The 23,883-nt window shown below is 44.0% G+C and overlaps 1 protein-coding gene across 2 annotated transcripts; it reads left to right on the plus strand.

The window, feature by feature from the left end:
- The first annotated feature begins 9 nt into the window (after positions 1 to 9).
- On the plus strand, positions 10 to 22,871 carry LOC134336837 (dehydrogenase/reductase SDR family member 13-like). Of its 2 annotated transcripts, none has more exons than XM_063031390.1 (5): positions 10 to 289; positions 505 to 623; positions 3,685 to 3,825; positions 16,172 to 16,463; positions 18,906 to 22,871. In XM_063031390.1, exons 1-5 carry the CDS (start codon positions 163 to 165, stop codon positions 19,169 to 19,171), a joined length of 945 nt encoding a protein of 314 aa, XP_062887460.1. In that variant the 5' UTR covers positions 10 to 162; the 3' UTR covers positions 19,172 to 22,871. The 2 variants fall into 2 exon arrangements, with proteins under 2 accessions (XP_062887460.1, XP_062887459.1); XM_063031389.1 differs by having other exon boundaries at positions 3,685 to 3,803; positions 16,147 to 16,463.
- The last annotated feature ends 1,012 nt before the right edge of the window (positions 22,872 to 23,883 follow it).

A 23,883-nucleotide genomic window follows, 5' to 3' on the forward strand; every position in this document is an offset into this window, starting at 1 on the left:
GAGCGGAGAGATCAATTTGCAGAGGAGGCGTCAAATGTTTAGCAGGAAAGCCTTAGTTCCCTTTGTTAAATTGGATTTCTGTCTTTTCTGTAGCACATTTCAAGTGCAGCTCAGTAAACAAGCGTGCAACTTTTTTAAAAAATTTAGATTACAGGAGCAGCCATGGTTTCATGGATTGTAGGTTCAGCAATAGCCATTGCCCTGTATATTTTAATGTACTACAATTTCCTGAAAGGGGTGCCATGTCGGAGTGACACCTCGCTGAAAGGAAAGACAGCGATAGTCACAGGTACACATCGCTTTCTATTGAACAGAGCCGACTATCTGCCAGGCTATCTTATCTGAGTGAACTGTTTTTTTGTACACATTCTAAGATTAAACATCGTGGCCGTGCAAAAGGCTTCGTGTTTCTTTCGCTAGAAGCATTGTTTTTTTTCTCTCTCCTGGACTTTTCCGGTGCGGTTAAACTCTTCTATTGATTGAACTTTTGTATGCGTATATCAGGTGCGAACACGGGCTTGGGGAAGGCGACGGCGCTCGATTTTGCTCGCCGAGGTGCCCGGGTAATATTGGCTTGCCGGAGCAAAGAGCGAGCGGAGCCGGCGATCTTCGACATCCGGAAGGTAATGACCCAACTCGCGGTACAAACTGTTCCGAGCAGTAGCAACGCACGTTTCTAAGTCCAGGCTTCTTTCGTAGAAGCTTTGAGTTGAGAGAACTTATATTGGAGACCCAAAAGAATTTAAATAAGGTCTACGTAGGGAGGAATTTTAAATTGATGAAGACTTCAGACTTTTATTTTGGTGAATAGATTGCTCATGTTGCAAGAACTTCAGCTGGCGCCTTTGAAAGGATATAAAAGGCGCCATATAAATGCATTTTTTGCAACTGGCATAAGTGCATTTTTTAACATTTTACAACAACTGAATTAAATTTCCAATGCGCAGTGACTGCTTCTCAAATGCACTTTTATCTGCGTTATTGAGTCTCCTGAAAGGGACGTGCAAGTCGGGCTTCCTTTGGTCTATTTTTTATAATTCAAATTGTTATTTATTATTTTACAAAGCAGCACAGCATATCATAGAGCAGATACAGTACAGCATATTTACACAGCCATCCCATGGCAGGAAAACAAATAAAACTTAGAGACAGAAAGAAGTTCTAATTTAAGTTTAAATTAATATACAGGTTTGAGCTGTTCTGTGATATTTTAGTGTGGAGTTTGAACCATGATTTTTAAACACTGTGTGGTTTTCGAAATGGAAGCTGTTTCCATGAATTAAAAGAAAATATTTGATTGAATTGGACGTTTGAACTGAAAGACTTTTAATTTCTTCTGGGTCTTGAATTCAGGTCAGTTTGATTTACATTCTAAAGTAATTCTTTTTGCAACCTCGAGATCTCTTGAGACACGCAGGGGCCAATGATACAACTTTCTGTTGCAGTCAGTGTTGCAATTATATATATAAAAAAACAAGAGAATGTGCAGATGCTGGAAATCCAAGCGAGGCGCACACAATGCTGGAGGAACTCAACAGGATAGGCAGCATCGATGGTTCGGGCAGAGACCCTTCATCAGGACTCGTAATTATAAAACACTCTTTTGAATATGTGCATAACGAGATCACATGAATTGTAATATGACAATGGCCAAATAATCATTTTTTGGTCATAAATGATAGCTAAATATTGGTCAGGACACTAGAAGAAACTCCTTTGTCTTCTGTTACATTAATACAGTCGGAATAGTTTAGCCTGGTTCACCAGATGGGGTCTGGGTTTGCCATCTTCTCTGGATGGCAACACTCTCTGCTGTGGTGGAAGCTGAGTTCAGGTGATGTGCTTCCAAACAGTCAAATGAAGCCACTGTTTTCTGGCTTAAGATATGCCCAAGTCAGCTCTCAGAAAGTCTTAACAAACTGATATGTACTGACTGTTCATAGGGTTTGAATTATGTCAGAACTCATTATTTGGGACTGTCATAATGTTTGGGGGAAGTCACAGTTTGGAATTCTCTCTGGCCCTGTTTAAGCTTGTATTACCAGCGTTCTCAGGCTGGTGTGAGCCATAATTTACATGACTCTTGGTTCAAAAGTTGATTTATTATCAAAGCATGTATCTGTATACAACTCTGAAATTTGTCTTCTCCAGATAGCCACGAAACAAGGAAAGAACATGAAAGCCGTTCAGAGAGAAACGTCAAACCCACCCACCCCCTCCACATACAAAAAAGAACGGCATCCTGATCATCAACCCCCAAAATCCCGCACAAAACAAAACGGAAACATTGACTCCCAAGAAACAACCCCTCCCTGCACTAAAACTAACAACATCAACCCCCAAACTCCCCTCCCCTCGCACAACAACACAGAAAAGGAATTGGCGATTTTAAAAAAAAACACACAATATAAAAGCTACAAGTCTGGAAAAAGTCTGCAGTCCATAAACAACAATAGTCCAATCCATAAACGCAGAACCATGATACCATCCTACGATATCACCAGCGTTCATTGAAAGAGAGGGACATCACACGAGGTAAAGAGGCCCACCCGCCTGCCACAGCAAGCAACACAGCGATAGGCTGCTCTCGGACTCCTCCTCAGCAGCAATCAAAAGGAAGGCAGTCCACGATGAATTCTCACTCACTGTCCACGTTGGCCTCAGTCTCAATCTTCGTCGACCCTTTAATTGGTGATTAATAGACACTTTAATCAGCAAAATGGAGTTGAGTGGACTGCCACTCACTTTTTTTTTGTTTTTTGCACTTGAAAATTCCAGGAGATCAGTAGTTTCTGAGGTGCTCAAGCACTGTCCGGCACTAACAGTCATTCCACAGTCAGTCACGTTTGTTCCCCGTTGTGATGTTTGGGTCTGAACAACAACTGAGCCCCTTGACCAGGCCCACATGCTTTTATGCATTGAGTTGCTGCCACATGATTGGCTGATTAGATATTTGCATTAACAAGCAGGAAGCTAATAAAGTGACCAATGAGTGTGAATGGGAATGCACTGTTCAGAATTAATATGCATGATATGGCATCTATAGTGACTGCTCTTGCCAGGAAGCGGTGCAGCATATTTTGTTTGAATGCAGTTCCTATGAGGTGAGCCGAAACATCTCATTGCTAAATTGACGCAAACATAAGGAAATCTGCAGATGCTGGAATTTCAAGCAACACACATAAAAATTGCTGGTGAACGCAGCAGGCCAGGCAGCATCTATAGGAAGAGGTACAGGACGAAGGGTCTTGGCCCGAAACGTCGACTGTACCTCTTCCTATAGATGCTGCCTGGCCTGCTGTGTTCACCAGCAATTTTTATGTGTGTTGATTGCTAAATTGAGTTTGTTGGGACAGACACGGTTCAGCATGGAAAGTTTGTTAGACTATCACTGTCATCGTAACGTATATCACTGGGTGCCTGACTTTCTGAAAAGCATTAGACTTATTGGAGTTTTTTGGGGAACAGGGGTTGCACTTTGTGTCTCTTTGCTCCACACTCCAACTTAGTGGTGGTAATGCACCTCTGTTGGTCTGCCCTCCGCCATTTAAACTTTACAAGAAGAAGAAGTGGGAACACAAAGAGCAACCAAAGCTGAACCCTGATTGAAAAAGTATTTTTTTTAATCCCCTGTGTAATGTCATGATATTCAAGATGGCTTAACACTATTTTTGTCATTTGCAGAAGAGCGGCAACAACCAGGTGATCTATATGCACCTCGACCTTGCGAGTCTTAAATCGGTGAGGGCTTTTGCAGAGACCTTTCTACGATCAGAACCCCAGTTACATTTGCTCATCAATAATGCAGGAAAGTACTTAAATTTTGTATTGTAACCAATCTTGAATGCTAGCAGTTGCTCATGTTCATGTTAATCAACTAAAATCACTGAGCTTCCATATTCTATCTGAACCAAGTGGCTCATTTATTTTTAATAAAGAATTATGAATTTACAGCCCATTTGCACAAACCTTAACCATTATGCTGGGATGTATTTAGCATAATTAATTGCCTAACACCAAATTTCCAGCAACTGATGTATAAACTGCCCTGCCAGCTTCTAAGACTGGCCTACCTATTTGTCAGAATAATCTTCAGGAGCAGCGCAGTGGTGCAGCAGTTAGTGCTGATGACTCACAGCTCAAATGGAACGGATTCAGCCCTGACCTTAGGTTTCGGTTTCTTATTGTTGCAGGTGCCAAACTACAGAGAAAAAAATTAGATTTGCAAGCTATGCATAGAGATGATTTTTTTTTTTAAAAATACACACAAGTACTTTGAAGTACTACAAGGAAAATCAGTTCCAGAATGCAGAAAAGCGGAACTTCCTATTCCCATTCTGACGTGTCAGCCCATGGCCACCTCATGTGCCACGATGAGGCCACCCTCAGGGAGGACGAGCAACGCCTTCTTTTCCGTCTGTGGATAGCCTCCAACCTGGTGGCATGAACATCGATTTCTCCTTCCGACTTAAAAAAAAAATCCCTCGCCCTCCCCTCTTCTATTCCCCACTCTGGCCTCCTACCTTCTCACCTGCCCATTATTTCTCCCTAGTGCCCCCCGCCTTCCCTTTCTCCCCTGGTCCACTCTCCTCTCCTATCAGATTCCTTCCTCCCCAGCCCTTGATCTTTCCCACCCATCCGGCTTCACCTATCACCTTCCAGGTACAGGTTTCCCCCGCCATCCGAAGGTAAAGCGTTCCTATGAAACGGTTCGTAAGCCGGAAGGTCGTAAAGCGAAGAAGCAATTACCATTTATTTACATGGGAAAAATTTGTGAGCGTTCGCAGACCCAAAAATAACCTACCAAATCATGCCAAATAACACATAAGACCTAAGATAACAGTAACATATAGTAAAACCAGGAATTATATGATAAATACACAGCCTATGTAAAGTAGAAATACTTAGCTACAATCATTGTCTGCACTGTTCTCCGTAGCGAAAATCTCACGCAAGCTCTGTCGGCAAAAACACTCTCTCCAGTAACCTTTAAGCTATGAAGCTGCCAAATCATACCAAATAACACATAAAAATACACAGCCGATATAAAGTAGACATAATGTATGTACAGTGTAGTATCACTTAGGGGAATCAGGAAGACAGCGAGCACACTGATGATGGTGTGTTAGGCTGAGTCATCGGAGGTTGGGGTGATGCATTGGCCCCCACCCTCTGGGCAGCGACCCCATACCGATCCGCGAAGCATGCAGCGGTCCAGCAGTGGCCAGGACGCACCAAGCACATCTTCAAGAAAAAATGCCGAAATAAGCAAGCTAATTAATTAGGTGCCGCTCGGCACGTAAATGTCAGCCCAGATCAGAGGCGATTGCCGATTGCATCGCCTCTAATCTGGGCCGACATTTACGTGCCAGGCAGCACCTAATTAATTAGCTTGTTTATTTCGGCTTTTTGTTAAAGATGTGCTGGGTGCGGCCAGGCTACCGCTGCATTCTCCGCGAATTGGTATCTGTCCGCAGCCCGGGAGTTGGGGTGGTGGACATGGGGGTGTCATCTCATCGTCGATCAGGGCAGGCAGGTCATCATCTTCTATGCCTGCCTGCCTTGATGTCGAAGGTCGAGGTTCGTTGTCTGCTGAAGGCTTGCTTGACTGTGCATTTTTCTGTCATACAGTTCTTAGTAAGCACTCAAATCATCCTGCAAATATGCCCTAAACTGACATACCCTTTCAGAATTAAAGTTGTACTTTATCATTGCAGTGAAAATCTCACGCAGTTGCTTCACGTTCAGTTCCTGGACAACTTCACTTTTGGTCCATTTGCTACTGTATTCGATTTCGATTGTTATCCTTTCCTGTTCCAATTGCATCAACTCTTCATCTATCAGTTCTTGGCCATGGGATGCCAAAATCTCTTCAACGTCATCTTCGTTGACTTCCACAAGCCAAACTCACTTTGTCCTTACTTCATTCACCATGATCGAAACGCTTAATTATGTCTAGTTTTACGCTAAGTGTAACACCCTTACGAGCTCTTTCAGGCTTTTCCGATACTGTACCTTAAAACTCATCTTGCTAACGGCTGCTTACAGGCACGTGTTTAAACAATGCCGGCTAGAATGCCGTTCCGAATCCAGGGGAGAGCGGCTGCTCGGGGCGTGCGCTGCTTTTTTTCACGCGCTGCCTTTTTTCGTAACAGTGAAAACACCTTCTGTTAGCGAAAACAGGGAACTAACGTAGATCTTTCATTACAGTGAGTTTTCGTAAAACAAACATTCGAAAAGCAGGGGACACCTGTATCCTCCTTCCCCTCCCACACCTTTTTATTCTGATACATTTCCCCTTCCTTTCCAGTCCTAAGGAAGGATCTTGCCCCAGAACATTAACTTTCGGTCCACTTCCATGGATGCTGTCCGACCTGCTGAGTTCCTCCGGCATTTTGTGTGTGTTGCTCTGGATTTGCAGCATCTACAGAATCACATGTGTTTATATTGTGTTATGGTTACAGGGAAAATGCGGTGCAGGGAGTCAAAAATGATGCAATGGCCTTGATGAGGTAGATTGTGATGTCAGCAGTTCATCTTCAATGTAAAAGAGGTCCGATCAAGACTGTTGTGTCAATGCACTAGAAGGTGTCCTTGAGCCTGGTGCTGTCAGTGTGTAGTTTGAAGGGTTTCTCTGGAAGTGCATGAGTTTCTTCAGATTTTCTGGTTTCTTCTCACATCCTCTTGGTAAGTTGGCTGTGAATAGTACGACTGAAGGGCCTGTACTGTGCTTTGTGTTCACGCATGCACGTGATTGGCCGCACCTCTAGGATGTAGGGGGATAGAGTTGTTGCTCTGTGAGAGAGGGCAGGGGAACAAGTGGAGGCATGGGATTGCAGGGAGAGCTGACACAGTCGGCCAAATGTCCCTCGATGTTCTCACAAAAAAATCCATTCCCTTTACAACCTCTGCTGCTAGTGAGATTCTGGCAGCAATACACACAACGTGCTGGAGGAGCTCAGCCGGTCAGGCCGCATCTATGGACGGGAATAAACAGTCGACGTTTTGAACCGAGTCCCTTCATCAGGACTGGAAAGGAAGGGGGAAGAAGTCACAATAAGGAGGTGGGGGGAGGGGAGGAAGAATTTCAAGGTGGCAGGTAAAAGGTGAAGCCAGGTGAAGGGGTGAACTAAAGAGCTGGGAAGTTGAAATAGAGGGCTGGAGAAGTGGGAATCTGATTGGAGAGGACAGGAGACCATGGAAGAAAGTGAAGAAGGAGGAGCACCAGAGGGAAGTGATGGATTTTCCAGTATCTGCTGTTCCTACTTCAGGGGAAAGACCGATAAAAGGTATGTTGGAGTGTTTGAAATACTGATAGATTGCATTGTCATTGCCTCTTGCTCAGAGGAAGAAGATACTGCCAGTATCTCAGCAGAAGTAATAGCTGTGGTGAAAATTTATCAGGAAAAATATTAAGAAGATTACTGTACTTCAAGCACCTCTGTTTGTTTTGCCCATTACAAATTCCCTTGTGGACTGTGTTGCTGGAAACTATGTCTGAGTAAACATCTTGTTGTGTGATTAGACCGACTCCTATCGGGGCACCATTGCACCAGCCAGGTACAGCCATGCTGAGGCAAATCACCTGTACAATTTCCACTACATGTACAAAGGCAAATTCTCAAGGGAATATAAGCCCGACAGAAATTGTGCCTTTAAATCACTGATGATGAAATTGTGTCTTAAGTTGAACCAAAAACTTGCAGGCAATTTGAAATAGAATACAGTGCAGAAAATAGAAGACATCTGTTTCTAGCTCCACAGCAGCAGCCTGACCTGTTGAGTATTTTCACTACTTTCTGATTGTATTATTAAACTGTAATTGTAATTCAGGTTTTAATGATCACATATTTGCATAAACAACATAGAACAGTACAGCATAGTGCACCCCCTTTGTTTGTGCCAACCATTTAACCTACTCTAAGATCAATCTAACCCTTCCCTCCATTTTTCTATCATCTATGTACCTTGCTAAGAGTTGCTTGAACGCCCATAATGTATCTGCTTCTACCATCAGTACTGGCTGGTCTTTCTATGCACCTCCCACTCTTCGTGTTTAAAAACAAACACTAATTTACCCCCTTATTACTTTCCTCCAATCACCTTAAAATTATAACCACAAGACGCAGATGCTGGAAATCCAGAGCAACACACACTTGCTGCAAGTTTGGCAGCATCCATGGAGAGGAATAAACTGTCAACATTTTGGGTCAAGGCTCTGTGTCAGGACCAGAAAAGAAGGGGGGAAGATTCCAGAATGAAAAGATGAGGGGAGGGGAATGAGGACAAGCTCGAAGGCCCCTGCCACCTCCCACTCAGACAGTGACTTGGTTGGCGTGTTCCAGACTGCGACCCAGATGCCTCCTGCTGAGAACTCGATTCAATTCAACTGCATATCCTGCTGTCTCCATCTCCGGTTCAAATGGCCCTGGGCTTCTCCAGACCAAGCTTGATGTGACCTGTAGCTCTGGCTCTAGCCCCGAACTTGGCCGCCTCCACCTCCAGACTGAAGCCTTCCTTGCTGCTGCTGGGCCCCTGTGTCCCCCTTCCCCCACCATCGTTCCCCATCCCGGATCCCTCGGGGTCCCCCGTCACCTCCTAGGTCCTCAGAGACTCTGTCCTCCTCCCACCCTACCTTCCCTGAACATCTCAACCCTGTGGAATGGGCTGATGGAGGCGGAAACGATAGGGTCTTTTAAGAGACTCCTGGATAGGTACATGGAGCTTAGAAAAATAGAGGGCTGTGGGTAAGCCTAGGTAGTTCTAAGGTAAGGACATGTTCTGCACAGCTTTGTGGGCCGAAGGGCCTGTATTGTGCTGCAGGTTTCTATGTTTTTCCCCTCTCTTCTGACGCCAGCACTTCTCCTCCCAGCCCTCTCCGAGGTGAAACAGTATGTCCTCAGCAGGAACCTTACCTTTGTCCTCTTTCACTTGCACCTCATTGAGCTCTGCGCCCACTACAACGCCAAGCTCTTTGGGTGCATATCTTTGGCAAGGATTCCCTGCCCTGCACTGATGACCCCTTCTCCCATCTCAGGACATCAACAAAACATCAACCGGCTCAACTTCAACACTCCTCTCTCCTCCTCGAACCTTTCCCCCAACCCCCTTCTGAATGCACTGTCCTTTACTCTTGTCCTCACCAATCCCAACCTCACTGTCAAACCAGCAGACAAAGGGGCTGCTGTTATAGTGGGAGAGACTGTCCTTTACCTTGCTGAAGCCAGGTGGTGACCCTCAGACATCTCCTCTTATTTGCCCCTTGAAAAGGACCCCAATCTGGACCATCACTAATCTCATTAACTCTGGAGATGATCTACCTGCTGTCATAAATCTTATAGTTTCCTTACCCCGCGCTGCTCGCTTCTACCTCCTACCCAAGATCCACAAACCTGACTGTCCAGGAAGGCCCATTGTCTCTGGTTGTTCCTGCCCCAGTGAGCTTATATCTGCATATCTCAGCTCCATTCTATTCCCCCTTGGTTCAGTCCCTCCACATCAACATCTGTGATATTTCACATACTCTCAATCTCCTCAACAAATTCCAGTTCCCTGGCCCTTCTGCCCCATTTTCACTGGATGTCCACTCCCTGCACACTTCTATCCCCCCTCAAGTAGACCTTAAAGCTCTCTGCTTCTTTCTTGACAAAAGACCCATCCATTTCCCCTCCACCACTAACCTCCTCCCTCAGGCGGAACTGATTCTGACTCCCAACAATTTCTCCTTCAGTTCCTCCCACTTTCTCCAAACTCAAGGGGTAGCCATGGGCCCCAGCTATATCTGCCATTTTGGCTATGTGGAACAGTCCATGTTACAAATCTTCTCTGGTAATGCTCCTCAAATCTTTTTGTGCTACATGGACAACTGCATTGATGCTGCTTCATGCACCCATGCTGAACTCATCAATTTCATCAACTTTTCCTCCAACTTACACCCTGCCCTTAAATTCCCTTGGTCCATTTCAATAGACAATAGGTGCAGGAGTAGGCCATTCGGCCCTTCGAGCCAGCACCGCCGTTGGCTGTGATTGTGGCTGATCATCCACAATCAGTACCCTTTTCCTGCCTTCTCCCCGTATTCCTTGACTCTGCTATCATTAAGAGCTCTATCTAACTCTTTCTTGAAAGCATCCAAAGAATTGGCCTCCACTGCCTTCTGAGGCAGAGCATTCCACAGATCCACAACTCTCTGGGTGAAAAAGTTTTTCCTCAACTCCGTTCTAAACGGCCTACCCCCTATTCTCAAATAGTGGCCCCTGGTTCTGGACTTGCCCAACATCGGGAACATGTTTCCTGCCTCTAGCGTGTCCAATCCCTTAATAATCTTGTATGTTTCAATCAGATCCCCTCTCATCCTTCTAAATTCCAGTGTATACAAGCCCAGTCGCTCCAATCTTTCGACATATGATAGTCCCGCCATCACAGGAATTAACCTCGTGAACCTACGCTGCACTCTCTCCATAGCAAGAATGTCCTTCCTCAAATTTGGAGACCAAAACTGCACACAATACTCCAGTTGTGATCTCACCAGGGTCCTGTACAACTGCAGAAGGACTCTTTGCTCCTATACTCAACTCCCCTTGTTATGAAGGTTTCTAACACCTCTCTCCCCTTTCTCGATCTCTCTGGCTCCATTTCTGGATACAAACTGTACCCCGAATATCTTGACTGTACCTCTTCTCACCCTGTCTCCTGTAAAAATGCTATTCCCTCTTCTCAGTTCCTTCATCTCCACCACATCTGTTCCCAGATTGAGTCTTTCCGTTCTCGAACACCAGAGATGTCCTTCTCCTTCAAAGAACAGGTTTTCCCTTCCTCCACATTGATACTATCCTCACTTGAATCTCCTCCGTTTCCCAGACATCTGCATTCACTCCATCTTCCTGCCACCTTAACAAGCATAGTGTTCACTTACCACCCCATTAGCTGCTGTACGCAACACATTATTCTCCGCAACTTCCACCATCTCCAATGGGATCCTACCGCCAAACCCATCTTTACCTCTTCCCGCACACCCGCCTCCCACTCTCCACTTACTTCCGGGATCACTCCTTCCGTGATTCCCTTGTCCATTCATCCTTTCCCAATTATCTCCCTCCTCGTACTTATCCCTGCAAGTGACAGAAGTGCTACATCTGCCCATTCACCTCCTCCCTCGGGGGCCCAAACAGTCCTTCCAAGTGAGGCAACACTTCACTTGCGAATCTTTTGGGGTCATCTACTGCACCTGGGGCTCCCACTGCAGTCCCTACGTTGGTGAGACCTGACATAATTGGAAGGGGGGGCGAGGCGGTGCTTTGTTAAGCACCTCTGTTCCAATCATCAAAAGCAGAATTGCAAAAGCCAGCAATTTTAATTGCTATCCCCATTCCTGTTCCAACATGTCAGTCCATTACCGTCTCATCTGCCTCAAATGGGCCAGGATGGAGGAGCAACACCTCATATTCAGTCTAGGTAGCCTCCAACTTGATGGCATGAACATCAATTTTGCCTTCAGGTATTTTTCCCCCACCCTCCCCCTTCCTTCTTCTATTCCCCATTCTGGCCTCTTACCTCTTCTCCTCACCTGCCTATCACCTCCCCCTAGTGCTCCCTCCTCCTTCCCTTTCTCCCATGGTTGATTCTCATCTTCTATCAGATACCTTCTTCTCTGGCCCTTTTGCCTTTTCCACCTATCACATCTCAGCTTCTTACTTCATCACCCATCTCCAGCCCACCTGATTCCACCTATCACCGTCTAGCTTGTCCTCCCTCCCGTCTCCCCCCCCCCCATCTTTTTTATTCTGGCATCTTCCCCCTTCCTTTCTAGTCCTGATGAAAGGTCTCGGTCTGAGATGTCAACTTTTTATTCCTCTCCATAGATGCTGTCTGACCTCCAACATTTTGTGTGTTATCTTAAAATTAAGCCCCCTCTGTTAGCCATTCCTGCCCTGGGAAAAAGTGCCTATTCATTTGATGTAGGCCTTTTATGACCTTCTATGCAAGGTGGTTACTCCCTGTGTTCTGAGAAATTGATCAATACTTAAAACCTAACCTCCAAGAGGACCGCAGCGTTGTTGACGGGTCTGAAGGCTTGCATCCCTCGTTGCTCTGGAGAGCTATGTTGGCTAGGTTCAGGGCCTTGTCCTTTGGCTCTTGGTAGGGTCACCCATGCCAACCAGGTCAAAGGGTAGAGGCCAGAGTAGGAGTGGTTTACTAGTGCTCCACTTTTGGGAGATCAGCCCAGGACTTACAACCCTGACTGGTAAAACATAATTGTTACAGAAACAGCAATGAAGAATCCTTCTACATTTGTGTGTGACAATATGGACAAACGGAGATGAAGTGCCTTCGTTGCTGTCCTAAATGCCAGCGCTGTAACGGGCAGTAAGTAAGCTAAAAACTTAATTAATAAATCTCAAAACCATCAGTGGTTTTGTCCGAGAGGACTTAGATGGGGTCACTGCTTCACCTTTTTACCTCTATTTAGCCTCCTGAGATTTAGTGTGATTCATGATTTCTGTAAAGATGTTCATCTCTTGCTGAGCCTCTGGCTAGGATCTTTATGTCCTCGTTGTCTACAGGAATGGTACCGGAGGATTGGAGGTAGGTGAATGTTGTCCTCTTGTTCAAAAAGGGTAGTAGGGATAGTCCAGGTAATTATAGACCAGGGAGCCTTACGTCTGTGGTGGGAAAGCTGTTGGAAAAGATTCTTAGAGGTAGGATCTATGGGCATTTAGAGAATCATGGTCTGATCAGGGACAGTTAGCATGGCTTTGTGAAGGGCAGATCGTGTCTAACAAGCCTGATAGAGTTCTTTGAGGAGGTGACCAGGCATATAGATGAGGGTAGTGCAGTGGATGTGATCTATATGGATTTTAGTAAGGCATTTGACAAGGTTCCACACGGTAGGCTTAGTCAGAAAGTTAGAAGGCATGGGATTCAGGGAAGTTTGGCCAGGTGGTTTCAGAATTGGCTTGCCTGCAGAAGGCAGAGGGTGGTGGTGGAGGGAGTACATTAAGATTGGAGGATTGTGACTAGTGGTGTCCCACAAGGATCTGTTCTGGGACCTCTACTTTTTGTGATTTTTATTAATGACCTGAATGTGGGGGTAGAAGGGTGGGTTGGCAAGTTTGCAGTCGACACAAAGGTTGGTGGTGTTGTAGATAGTGTAGAGGATTGTTGAAGATTGCAGAGAGACATTGATAGGATGCAGAAGTGGGTTGAGAAGTGGCAGATAGAGTTCAACCCGGAGAAGTGTGAGGTGGTACACTTTGGAAGGACAAACTCCAAGGCAGAGTACGAAGTAAATGGCAGGGTACTTGGTAGTGTGGAGGAGCAGAGGGGTCTGAGGGTACATGTCCACAGATCCCTGAAGGTTGCCTCACAGGTAGATAGGGTAGTTAAGAAAGCTTGTGGGGTGTTAGCTTTCATAAGTTAAGCGATAGAGTTTAAGAGTCGCAATGTAATGATGCAGCTGGACTGGTCAAAGAACACTGAGGCTGTCTACAAGAAGGGTCAGAGCCGTCTCTATTTCCTGAGGAGACTGAGGTCCTTTAACATCTGCCGGACGATGCTGAGGATGTTCTACGAGTCTGTGGTGGCCAGTGCTATCATGTTTGCTGTTGTGTGCTGGGGCAGCAGGCTGAGGGTGGCAGACACCAACAGAATCAACAAACTTATTTGAAAGGCCAGTGATGTTGTGGGGATGGAACTGGACTCTCTCATGGTGGTGTCTGAAAAGAGGATGCTGTCTAACTTGCATGCCATTCAGCCAGAGACTCATTCCTCCAAGATGCAGCACAGAGCGTCATAGGAAGTCATTCCTGCCTGTGGCCATCAAACTTTACAACTCCTCCCTTAGAGGGTCAGACACCCTGTGCCGATAGGCTGGTCCTGGACTTATTTCATAATTTACTGGCATAATTTACATATTGCTATTTAACTATTTATGGTTCTATTTCTATTTATTATTTATGGTGCAACTGTAACGAAAATCAGTTTCCCCCCGGGTTCAATAAAGTATGACTATGACTATGACTAGCTCTATAAAACTCTGGTTAGGCCACACTTGGAGTACTGTTTCCAGTTCTGGTCACCTCACTATAGGAAGGATGTGTGAAGTATTGGAAAGGGTACAGAGGAGATTTACCAGGATGCTGCCTGGTTTAGAGAGTATGCATTATGATCAGAGATTAAGGGAGCTAGGGCTTTACTCTTTGGAGAGAAGGAGGATGAGAGGAGACATGATAGAGCTGTTTTTGTATTGGTAACTTCACAAATACACTCATGAGTTTAAGAGACTACTAGACAGGTAATATGGAGGAATTTAAGGTGGGGGAGGCAGGGTTTGAGGGTCAGCACAACATTGTGGGCCGAAGGGCCTGTAATGTGCTGTACTATTCTATGTTCTATGTTCATTCATCAGGTGACACAGTAGAGCTGCTGCCTCACACTTCCAGCAGCTTCGGTTCAATCCCGATTTCCAGAACTGCTTTGTGGCATTTGCGTGGATTTTCTCCAGGTGCTTTGATTTCCTGCCACTTCCCAAACTTGATAAACTAATTGGCCACTAAATTACCTCACATGTTAGGACCTGCTGGACCAATTAAAATGGGATTGGTGTGAAATGAGTGCCCGATAATTGGAGAGGTCCTGTTACGTGGAAGAGTGTTCTTTTAAGGTACATCGCTCTCTTTCCTATGAAACTGAACAGGATCGGAAATTCAGGTGTGATGTTTATCCCCATTGGGAGGTCACAGCACATGAAAACTTGTGTTTACATTCATCACCTCTGAAAACAACAGAGCATGGTTACCCACAGGAATTGCAGATGATTTAAAGCAGCTTACAGGTCTTCCACTAAAGAAAGGGCATGCATTGGTTGCTCAGAAGCTAAGACCAGGGTGAGAAAGCCTTTTGTCCCTCCCCATTATCCACACCTATGCTGCTGAAGAAATAGATGAAGTTGGCAACTTCTCGCCCACAGGCCTGGCATATTTGCAAAGGTCAACATATTCGCAACACTCAAACAGAGATTATGTAATTAAAACATGAATAGCCATGAAATGAATCAGATGCTTAAAATTCAAGCTGGTACATCAATAGGGAATAAATGGCATGAAAGTTGGCATTTTACATAAATTAACATAAAACATGAATTAACATAAATTATGCATAATTTACGTGACAAAATAAACTAAAGTTGTGTGAGGTAGAGAGAAATACAGTCCAATATAGTGTTGGGGTTTCTCAGGTTTGTTCAAGAAATTGATCATCACTAACCATGCCACCAAAATACACAAGTCATGTCATTGCATAACAAAATGCTATTTGAAAATCCAAAGTATTTTGTAAATTTTGGGATTGCAGTATCAAAATAGCTGCAGCGTCATTAGCCTGAAACAGTAACTCTGTTTCAAATACTGCCCAGCTTATATTTCAGATTTCCAGCAGGGTGTAATGGGCCAGGAGGTCGTGCTGCGCTGGGTTTAGTCCAACACTTAACGATGTGGTTTTGTTTGGGACCACGCTGACACGTGCACTGTAACCTGATGGTTTCCAGGGTACTGCTGGGTGCCAGTCAGTACAGAGTAGACCGAAGTTCCACCTAAATGTCCCACCATTCCTATCAGTACAGAGTAGACGGAAGTTCCATCTAAATGTTCCATCATTCCTGTCAGTGTGTGGGCACGTGGCCAAGTGGTTAAGGCATTGGACTAGCGACCTGAAGGTCGTGAGTTCGAGCCCCAGCCGAGGCAGCGTGGTGTGTCCTTGAGCAAGGCACTTAACCACACAGTGCTCTGCGACGACACTGGTGCCAAGCTGTATAGGCCCTTACCCTTCCCTTGGACATCATCGGTGTTGTGGAGAGGGGAGACTTGCAGCATTGACAACTGCCTGTCTTCCATACAACCTTGCCCAGGCCTGCGCCCTAGAGAGTGAAGACTAACGGATTCCTGTCAGTACAGAGTAGACTGGGGTTTAAATGTTCCACCATTCCCATTGTATAGAGTGGACCAGAGATTAAATTTTCCACCATTCCTATCAGTACAGAGTGGACCAGGGTTTAACCATTTCCTGTCAGTACAGAGTGGACCAGGGTTCCACCTAAGCATCTGGCTGTCCCACAAAAGCTAATTGGGAATTAATGGTAATGTTTTCACTTGCAGGCACTGGATCCTCTGGCCAGACAGTTGATGGATTCAACATAGCTTTGGGAGTAAACCATTTAGGCCACTTCCTTCTCACTAACCTGCTGCTGGAGCGGCTGAAACAGTGCGCTCCAAGCCGCATTGTTGTCCTCTCCTCTTTGGCTTACTGCCTAAGCAGAATAGATTTCAGTAACCTGAGCATTACAGATGGAGGCCTTATCAGAGAAGTCCAGAAGTACTGTCTCAGCAAGCTCTGCAACATACTTTTTGCGAGGGAACTTGCGAATCGTCTGGAGGGAACAAATGTCACAAGCTACGTTGTGCATCCAGGTACAGAGATGATGAGGAATTTCTTGAGCCGGAGGGTGGAGAATCTGTGGAATTCATTGCCGCAAATGGCTGTGGAGGCCAAGTCATTTTGTATATTTAAAGCAGTGGTTGAAGGGTTCTTGATTAGTAAAGGCGTCAAAAGTTATGGGGCTAAGGCAGAGGAAAGGGATTGAGAGGGAAAATGCATCGGCCCTAATGGATTGGCAGGGCAAACTAGATGGGCCGAATGACCTAATTCTCCCATGTCTTATAGTTTTATGCTGACGTTATGTGTAGATCTTCACTGTGATCTAGGAATGCAGTGGATATGACTATCATTTGGTTGGGTGGGGTCAAGTGGCTGAAATCATTAATCATCTTGTTAATCTGTGCCTTCTGTGGTTGGTGCATAGATCCAGGTTAGTTTTCACTGTCCCTTTAAAAGACAGTTGGACAGTTACAGGTTATGGGCCAAACACTGACAAATGGGGTGAGCTTAGATGGGGCATCTGGGTTGGCCTGGACCAGCTGGGCCAAAGGATACAGTGTAAATATTAAATGGTCTGTACAAGTTGTTGATGTATGTGATTCATCTCGTACAAGGGCACAATATGAGCAATGGAGGCTGAAGCTTGCCATAAAATCCTGTGAGCAGACGTTACTGTTCAGTAACACAATGACCGATCATGGTGCCTTGTCCACTCTTCTACCTCTTGCATGTTACCTTTTGTCTGCCCAAATCCACTGCATCTACTCAACAGCTAAGCATCCACCATCATGCAGAACAAAAAATCCCAAAGGCTTATAATCTTCTAAAAAGAAATTTCTTCTCATCTTGGTCCCTTGTAGGACCATTAACCAAGAAGAGGACTCCAAGCACCCTGCCCATCTCTCCAAATCTAGAATGATTCAACTAGACCTCCCGTTCTGTGAAACACTTGTGAGTTTAAGTTGATCTCTTTTCATTACTCACCTGCCCCATCACCACAAGCAAATCCTATGAGCCCCTGTGGTTAATTCAGGAGAAATGGGAAATGCTGAGTAACAATGTCCAATAGGAAGCATCAACCCAATGAAAAGGGAAAAGAAAAAATTGGGACCTTGGGCTGTGTTCCTGAAATTTTAACCAGATCCATAGGTTGAAAAGATCACATGGTCTGTAAAGTTTTAAAAAGTTCAAAGTAAATTTATTACCAAAGTACATGTGCAACCCTGAGAATCATCTTGCAGATATACTTGATAAATCCATAATATAATCTTTGAAAGACCACAGCAACTTGGGCATTCAATCAGTGTGCAAGAGGCAACAAACTGTGCAAATATGAAAAGAAAGAATTAATAACAATAAATAAGCAACAAATATCAAGAACACGAGATGGAGTCCTGAAAGTGAATCCGTAGGTTGTGGAGACATTTCAACAATCATTTCAAAGGGGCAAGTGAAGTTATTCTCTTTAGTTCAAGATCTTAACCAGATCTGAAATATTATGAGGAACTTTGGGCCAGTATCTAGAAGTGATGTGCTTATCCTTTGCAGGGTCTGGATGAGATTTGTGAGAATGATCCTGAGAATGAAAGGTTTAATGTATGAAGAAAGTTTGATGTCTCTGGGCTTGTAATCAATGGAGTTCAGCAGAATGAGTGGGAATCCCATTGGAACCTACCAAATACTGAAAGACCTGGATAGAGTAGAAATGAAGAGTATGTTTCCATTAGTAGTGTAGGTTCCAAGGGCACAGCGTCAGAATAAGGGGATGTCCCTTTCGAACTGAGAAGAATATTTTTTCAGTCGGAGGGCAGTGAACCTACGGCATTCATTGAGTGCATTTAAGACAAAAAATAATTTTTTGATTGATAAGGGGGTTAAAGGTTTTAGGGAAAAGTGGATGAATGAGGTTGAGGAAAAAAAAACAGCCACAATTGAATGAGTTAGCAAATGGCCGAACCTGCTCCTATATCTTATAGTCTAAAGCGTAGAGCCAACCCTATTGGGAATGAAGATGGGATTTCTGTAGGCATGGAATAGTAAAAATTTGGAGCACTCTTTCATAAAACAGGCAACTCTGAGATAAAGCTAACAAAATGTTTGAGGTATAAGCGAAATGGGGAGAAAGTGGATATGTGGAAATGTGATAGATTAGCCCTCAAATTTTTGGATGGAAGATGGAAGCATTGCTTTAGTCTGACAAGCCTAACAAGGGTGAGACAGAGTCATATATATGGGGAAGTTTTCCTTCAGGAGTTCATATAAAATGTATTTTTCAAATTGATTTGTCATAATGTCTGTTTGTGGAGGGATTACATTGCTCTCCCTATTCCTTCACTGCATCATACTTGAGTGACATTATGTAAATTGATGAATAATTAACAATCATTCTTAATTGCACATTCATTGATTCCAAGTTAAGAACATTTCATCGCAAAATCTGGATTTAATACATTCTTTCCCCTTCCCTTTCACAGGTTTTGTGTTCACTGATGTGTTTCGTGACTTGGGACTCTTGGCTAAATTAGTGTTTGTCCCCATTGCCTTCCTTTTCTTTCAAACTCCGGTGGATGGAGCTCAGACAACCATTTACTGTGCTGTGCAAGAAGGGATCGAGAAATTCAGTGGCAGATATTTTGCTGATTGTAAGGTTCGGAAGGTCTTTCCTCATGCACGCGATGATGCAGTGGCCAAGAAACTCTGGGAAGTCAGTGAAAGGATGGTTGGACTCTGCAGACATTAACAGCGAAAGAAACCGCAGCTAATTTCTAAACTCTTATGAGCAACTTTATAGAATTTATATGTGAAAACAACTGAATACTTACAGCTTTCTTTCAGTTTTATAACTGGTCTTCTAAGTTGTAAAACCAACTAAATTAAAAGCACGATCAGTTTTCAAGTCATGCAGCATTTACAGAGAGGAATAAAAAAATTGTTGTTTCGGGCGGAGACCCTTCATCAGGTGGCCTGACATATCAGCTGTTTATTTCCCTCCATAGATGCTGTCTGACTTGCTGAGTCCCTCTAGAATGTTGTGTGTGCAGCTCAGGATTTCCCAGTGTCTACAGATTCTATTGTGTTGATCAGTTTTCAAACTATTTTTCCCTTACTCTTTAAGCTGCAGACAGCAAACTGCACTGATGGACATTGGGGCAATCCAACCTGGAAAATACACAAACTCTGGAATGAAAACTTACAATTTAAAAACCTTAAATACAATTAATTCTTCATTCATTGTAAGAGCTCTAAGCTAATTAGATTTTTTTATGACATAAAAGTAAGTCATTCAATCCGTTGAGTTGATGTCAGCTCTCAGAACAATCCCATTCACTCACCACTCTGTTCCACAGGGACAGTACAGTGGGGCTGTTGACTAATAGCTGTGGTGACCCAAAGTCTCATGTTGACCTTTGTTGTAGGCTCTGTCAAGTTTACACATTCTTCCTGTGTGTGGATTTTCTTCCACATCTCAAAGATGTGGGCTAGGAGAATATCTGGCTCATTGTACATTATCCAGAAGATGTTGATGAATGGTAGATGGGAAGTTGATTGGGAATGTAGAGAGAACAAAATGCGAAATATATAATGGAATACTTGATGGTCAACATGGACTCAGTAAGTCAAAGACCCATTTTATATTGTATGACTCTTACTACATCTCAGTCGGTTTGACAGACCATTGTAGCACCTTCACATATAAGAGTATATTTTCTAGGTTGGTGTTCAGGATCTGTGTACATTGAGAACTGTCAAATATTTCATCTGGGAGATGTATGCTTCTTATTTTGCTTTTGGCAGTCTAAGCAGCAGTGCTGATTTTTCTTTTTTCTGACTTCACACTTTCCATTTGAAAATTTTCAGTCCGGATATGTGGGCCATCAACCTCTTCTCAGCTAGGCCATTCTCTCTAATGGTGTCATTTTCCTGAGTAGAATCTAGTCCTTTCCTCGTCATTCTAGTAGGGGCACTGAATGATACTGGAGGTTGAGGTGTTTGTCTGATGGAACCAATGTCAGCACTGTCATTCTCCACCACTCTGCCCTTCATTCCCTTCCCGCTCCCCACATGGTAATCTGAGGACCATTGGTGCCAGTCCCCTGTGGGAACAGTGCAGTCAAACTCAGCCCTGTGCTTTTATTTTTCTCGTTCAAACTCCATAAATGAATCTATCTCCATCACCCTGAAGTCTAGGTTGCTAACTACTGATTTGGATAAATATTTTCCTTGTGTCCTTATAACACCTCTGCCAGCAGCTTTTCCAGGTGATCAGTTGACTTTGCTGGCTACTTGCCCTTTAAAACTAGAGTACATGGACATTGCAATCTTTTGACATTACAATAACCTGTTTCAATATCAGCCTCCGAGCGTGTGGTACCCACAATGTGGGTGAAGATTGGACCCACATGACAGCTGAACAAGATAAGCTACAAACAAAAACAACACACACACACACACACAAACACACAAAATGCTGGAGGAACTCCACAGGTCAGGCAGCATCAACGTAGGGAAATAAACTGATGTTTCGGGCCAAGACCCTGCATTAGAACCACAAAAAAGAATAAAGTAAGGGAACTGCTGGGCTTAACCAGCACTCTTCCCAAACTCTTTGCTTCGAGGCTGAATTTAGTCAGGTGCTCTGGGCCTAAATGTTATCTTAGATGTTAATCTGGAAAACCAGAACGTGAAGGTGGTGGAGAATGGAGATCCCATATGGAACACAGAACAGTTTAGCTCAGGACAGGCCCTTCAGCACATGATGTGCAAACTAATAAATAAAAGCCTACCAAACTGCCTACATGTCCATATCTCTTCATATTTTGTATGTTCATTTGCCTGTCTCAAGAGCCCCCTAAATTCCTTGACCCAGCCATCTCCTATCCGCCCCCCAATCTTAAATGCATGTCCTCTGGTATTATAGGCTCCATGTGCCACCTAGGCACTAAGGGTTCAGAGGACTGGTATTAAACATTACGACCCTGAGAGAAAATTACTGCTGCTTTACTCTGTCTATGCCTCTCATGATCTGAGAAACTTCCACCAGGTCTGTCCTCAGCCTCCACCACTCCAGAATAAACACATTGGTCCATTCTCTCCTTGTAGCACGTACCCTCTAATCCAAGCAACATGCTAGTAAACTACTCTGCACCCTCTCCAAAGCCTCCACACCTTTCCTATAATGGGAATTGAATTGAATACAATACTTCAGATGCTATTTGGGTTTTGAAGTCAAGCGTAGGAAGTAGTGTTGCTTTATAAAGCTGAAACTTCCTTATTCTTGATCTCGAAACCTTGACTAATATTTGTATTCTAAACCTTGCTATTCACTGGAAGTGCTTTCTGTTGCTTATTCAACTGATGCAGATTCAGATTAATTTCTTTATCACACATACATCAAAACATAGAGTGAAATGCGCTGTTTGCATTAATAACTAACAGCTTAAGCATGTACTGGGGGCAGCCCACAAGAGTTATCGCACATCAGGCCGCAGCATACCGACATGTCCACAGAACAATACAATCAACAATAGCAAAACAAAAACAAGAAAGTGCAGATGATGGAGATCCAGAGCAACACTCAAAATGCTGGAGGAAGTGAATGAACAGTTAAAGTTTTGGGCAGAGACTCTTCTTCAGCAAAACAAATCCCTTTTCCTCTTTACCAGCTACCCACTCTCATGTACAACAGATCTTCAATTCCAGGTCAAGCCTAAATTTGAGTTTACTATGTTCCTAAGTTTTGAAAACTTATTTACCATAAAGACATGCTGGTGACACAATAGTTAAATTAACAGGCTAGCAAACTAGACCAACATTCCAAAAATCCAAATTCCAGCCCCATTAAGGCTGCTGTGATATTTTAATTCCGTTAATAATCTGGAATTTAAAAATGCAAATTATTAGTAATGCTGCCTACAAAAATTAAGGATTGTCTTAAAACCTGTTGCCTCACTGACATACTTCAGGGAATGAAATCTGCCTCCCTATGTGCTCCAACTTGTGGGTGACTCCAACCCATGAGGCTAGATCTTAAATACCCTCTAAAATTGTCCAGCTTCTCAAAAGTGTAATTAGAAATGGAAACTAAATGTTGGCCTCATCACTGACGCTGGAGTCCACTGTTCCCTCTAATCTGCGTGGGTGCACGGCCGCGCAATAACTGAAGTGCATCCACGCACGTAGCCTTTGTTGCCACACAGCTGAAATTTTATATAATGTTAGTATATTTTGGAAATTATGCTAATAAAGTTTGAAATATATGTTAATATAATTGTGAAATTAATTATCTTAATGAATATGGATCCATAGCACAATATTTACTTTGAAACATTTTAGTGCTTCAGCGTATTTACATACTGTTTTAATTTACACTATTACAATTTGTTACAAATAACAGAATGGAAGTTGATAGCTCATTGTTAATAAACTGCTAGCCTGCAGAACGCCGACACCGTCTAGAGAAAACATTTTATTTTTATTATTTACTTGTAAACTGTGGTCTATGTTTGTATATGCATATTACAAAGAAAAACATTTAAAGTGCTGTGCAGTTTTCAGGCCATGTAAAAATGTGTTGCCCAGAGCAACGATTGGTCTGCACAGCTGTAAAAAAAATTAGATGGAATGTTGCTCGGATCTCAAACAAAGTTGAGGTGAGCTCCAGACACCCCGCTTGAGAGGTGAATTAAAGGCACTCAACAAGAGGTTTAAAACCAGCTCACCGGCCGAAAAAGAAGGTATCAAGGACTTAACCAGTAAGCTGCGGGAAAAGCTGTGCAAACTCCGGAGGGCGGAACATCTGCGACAGCAAAGAAGGAAGAAAGAGAAAAGGCGAGCGCAGTTTGTGAGAGATCCATTCAGCTTCACCAGGACTCTTCTCGGCCAACAAAAATCTGGTATACTATCCAGCTCGAAGCCAGAGGTAGAGGAGTTCCTACGGGAGGCGCACAGCGACCCATGGAGGGGTCAGGGACTAGGAACCAATCGGGCTGTGCGTAGACCGGAAAATCCATCAATTGAGCTGAATGTGAAGGAGCCTACATGGCAGGAAATCCGGGACATATCCGGAAAGCTAAAGCATCAGCTGCCCCAGGCCTAAGCGGCATACCCTATAACGTGTATAAGAAATGCCCAAAGCTTCTTCGGAGGCTGTAGAAGGTCATGGGAAAGATCTGAGCCAAAGGTACTATTCCATCAAGTTGGAAATTGGCAGAGGGATGTTTTATTCCAAAGGAAGAATTGCCCAGTTTAGGACAATTTCTTTCCTGGATGTGGAATGTAAGATTTTGTTTTCTGTGCTCACAAGAAGGCTGACTTCTTATATGATGCAGAACTGCTATATCAACACATCCATCCAGAAAGGCGGTATTCCAGGCTTTTCGGGGTGTCTGGAGCACACCTCAATGATTAGCCATTTGATCCATGAGGCCAAGCAGAAAAAAGGTGACCTAACAG

Source organism: Mobula hypostoma, chromosome 23, assembly GCF_963921235.1.
Source record: "Mobula hypostoma chromosome 23, sMobHyp1.1, whole genome shotgun sequence".
Lineage (NCBI taxonomy): Eukaryota > Metazoa > Chordata > Chondrichthyes > Myliobatiformes > Myliobatidae > Mobula > Mobula hypostoma.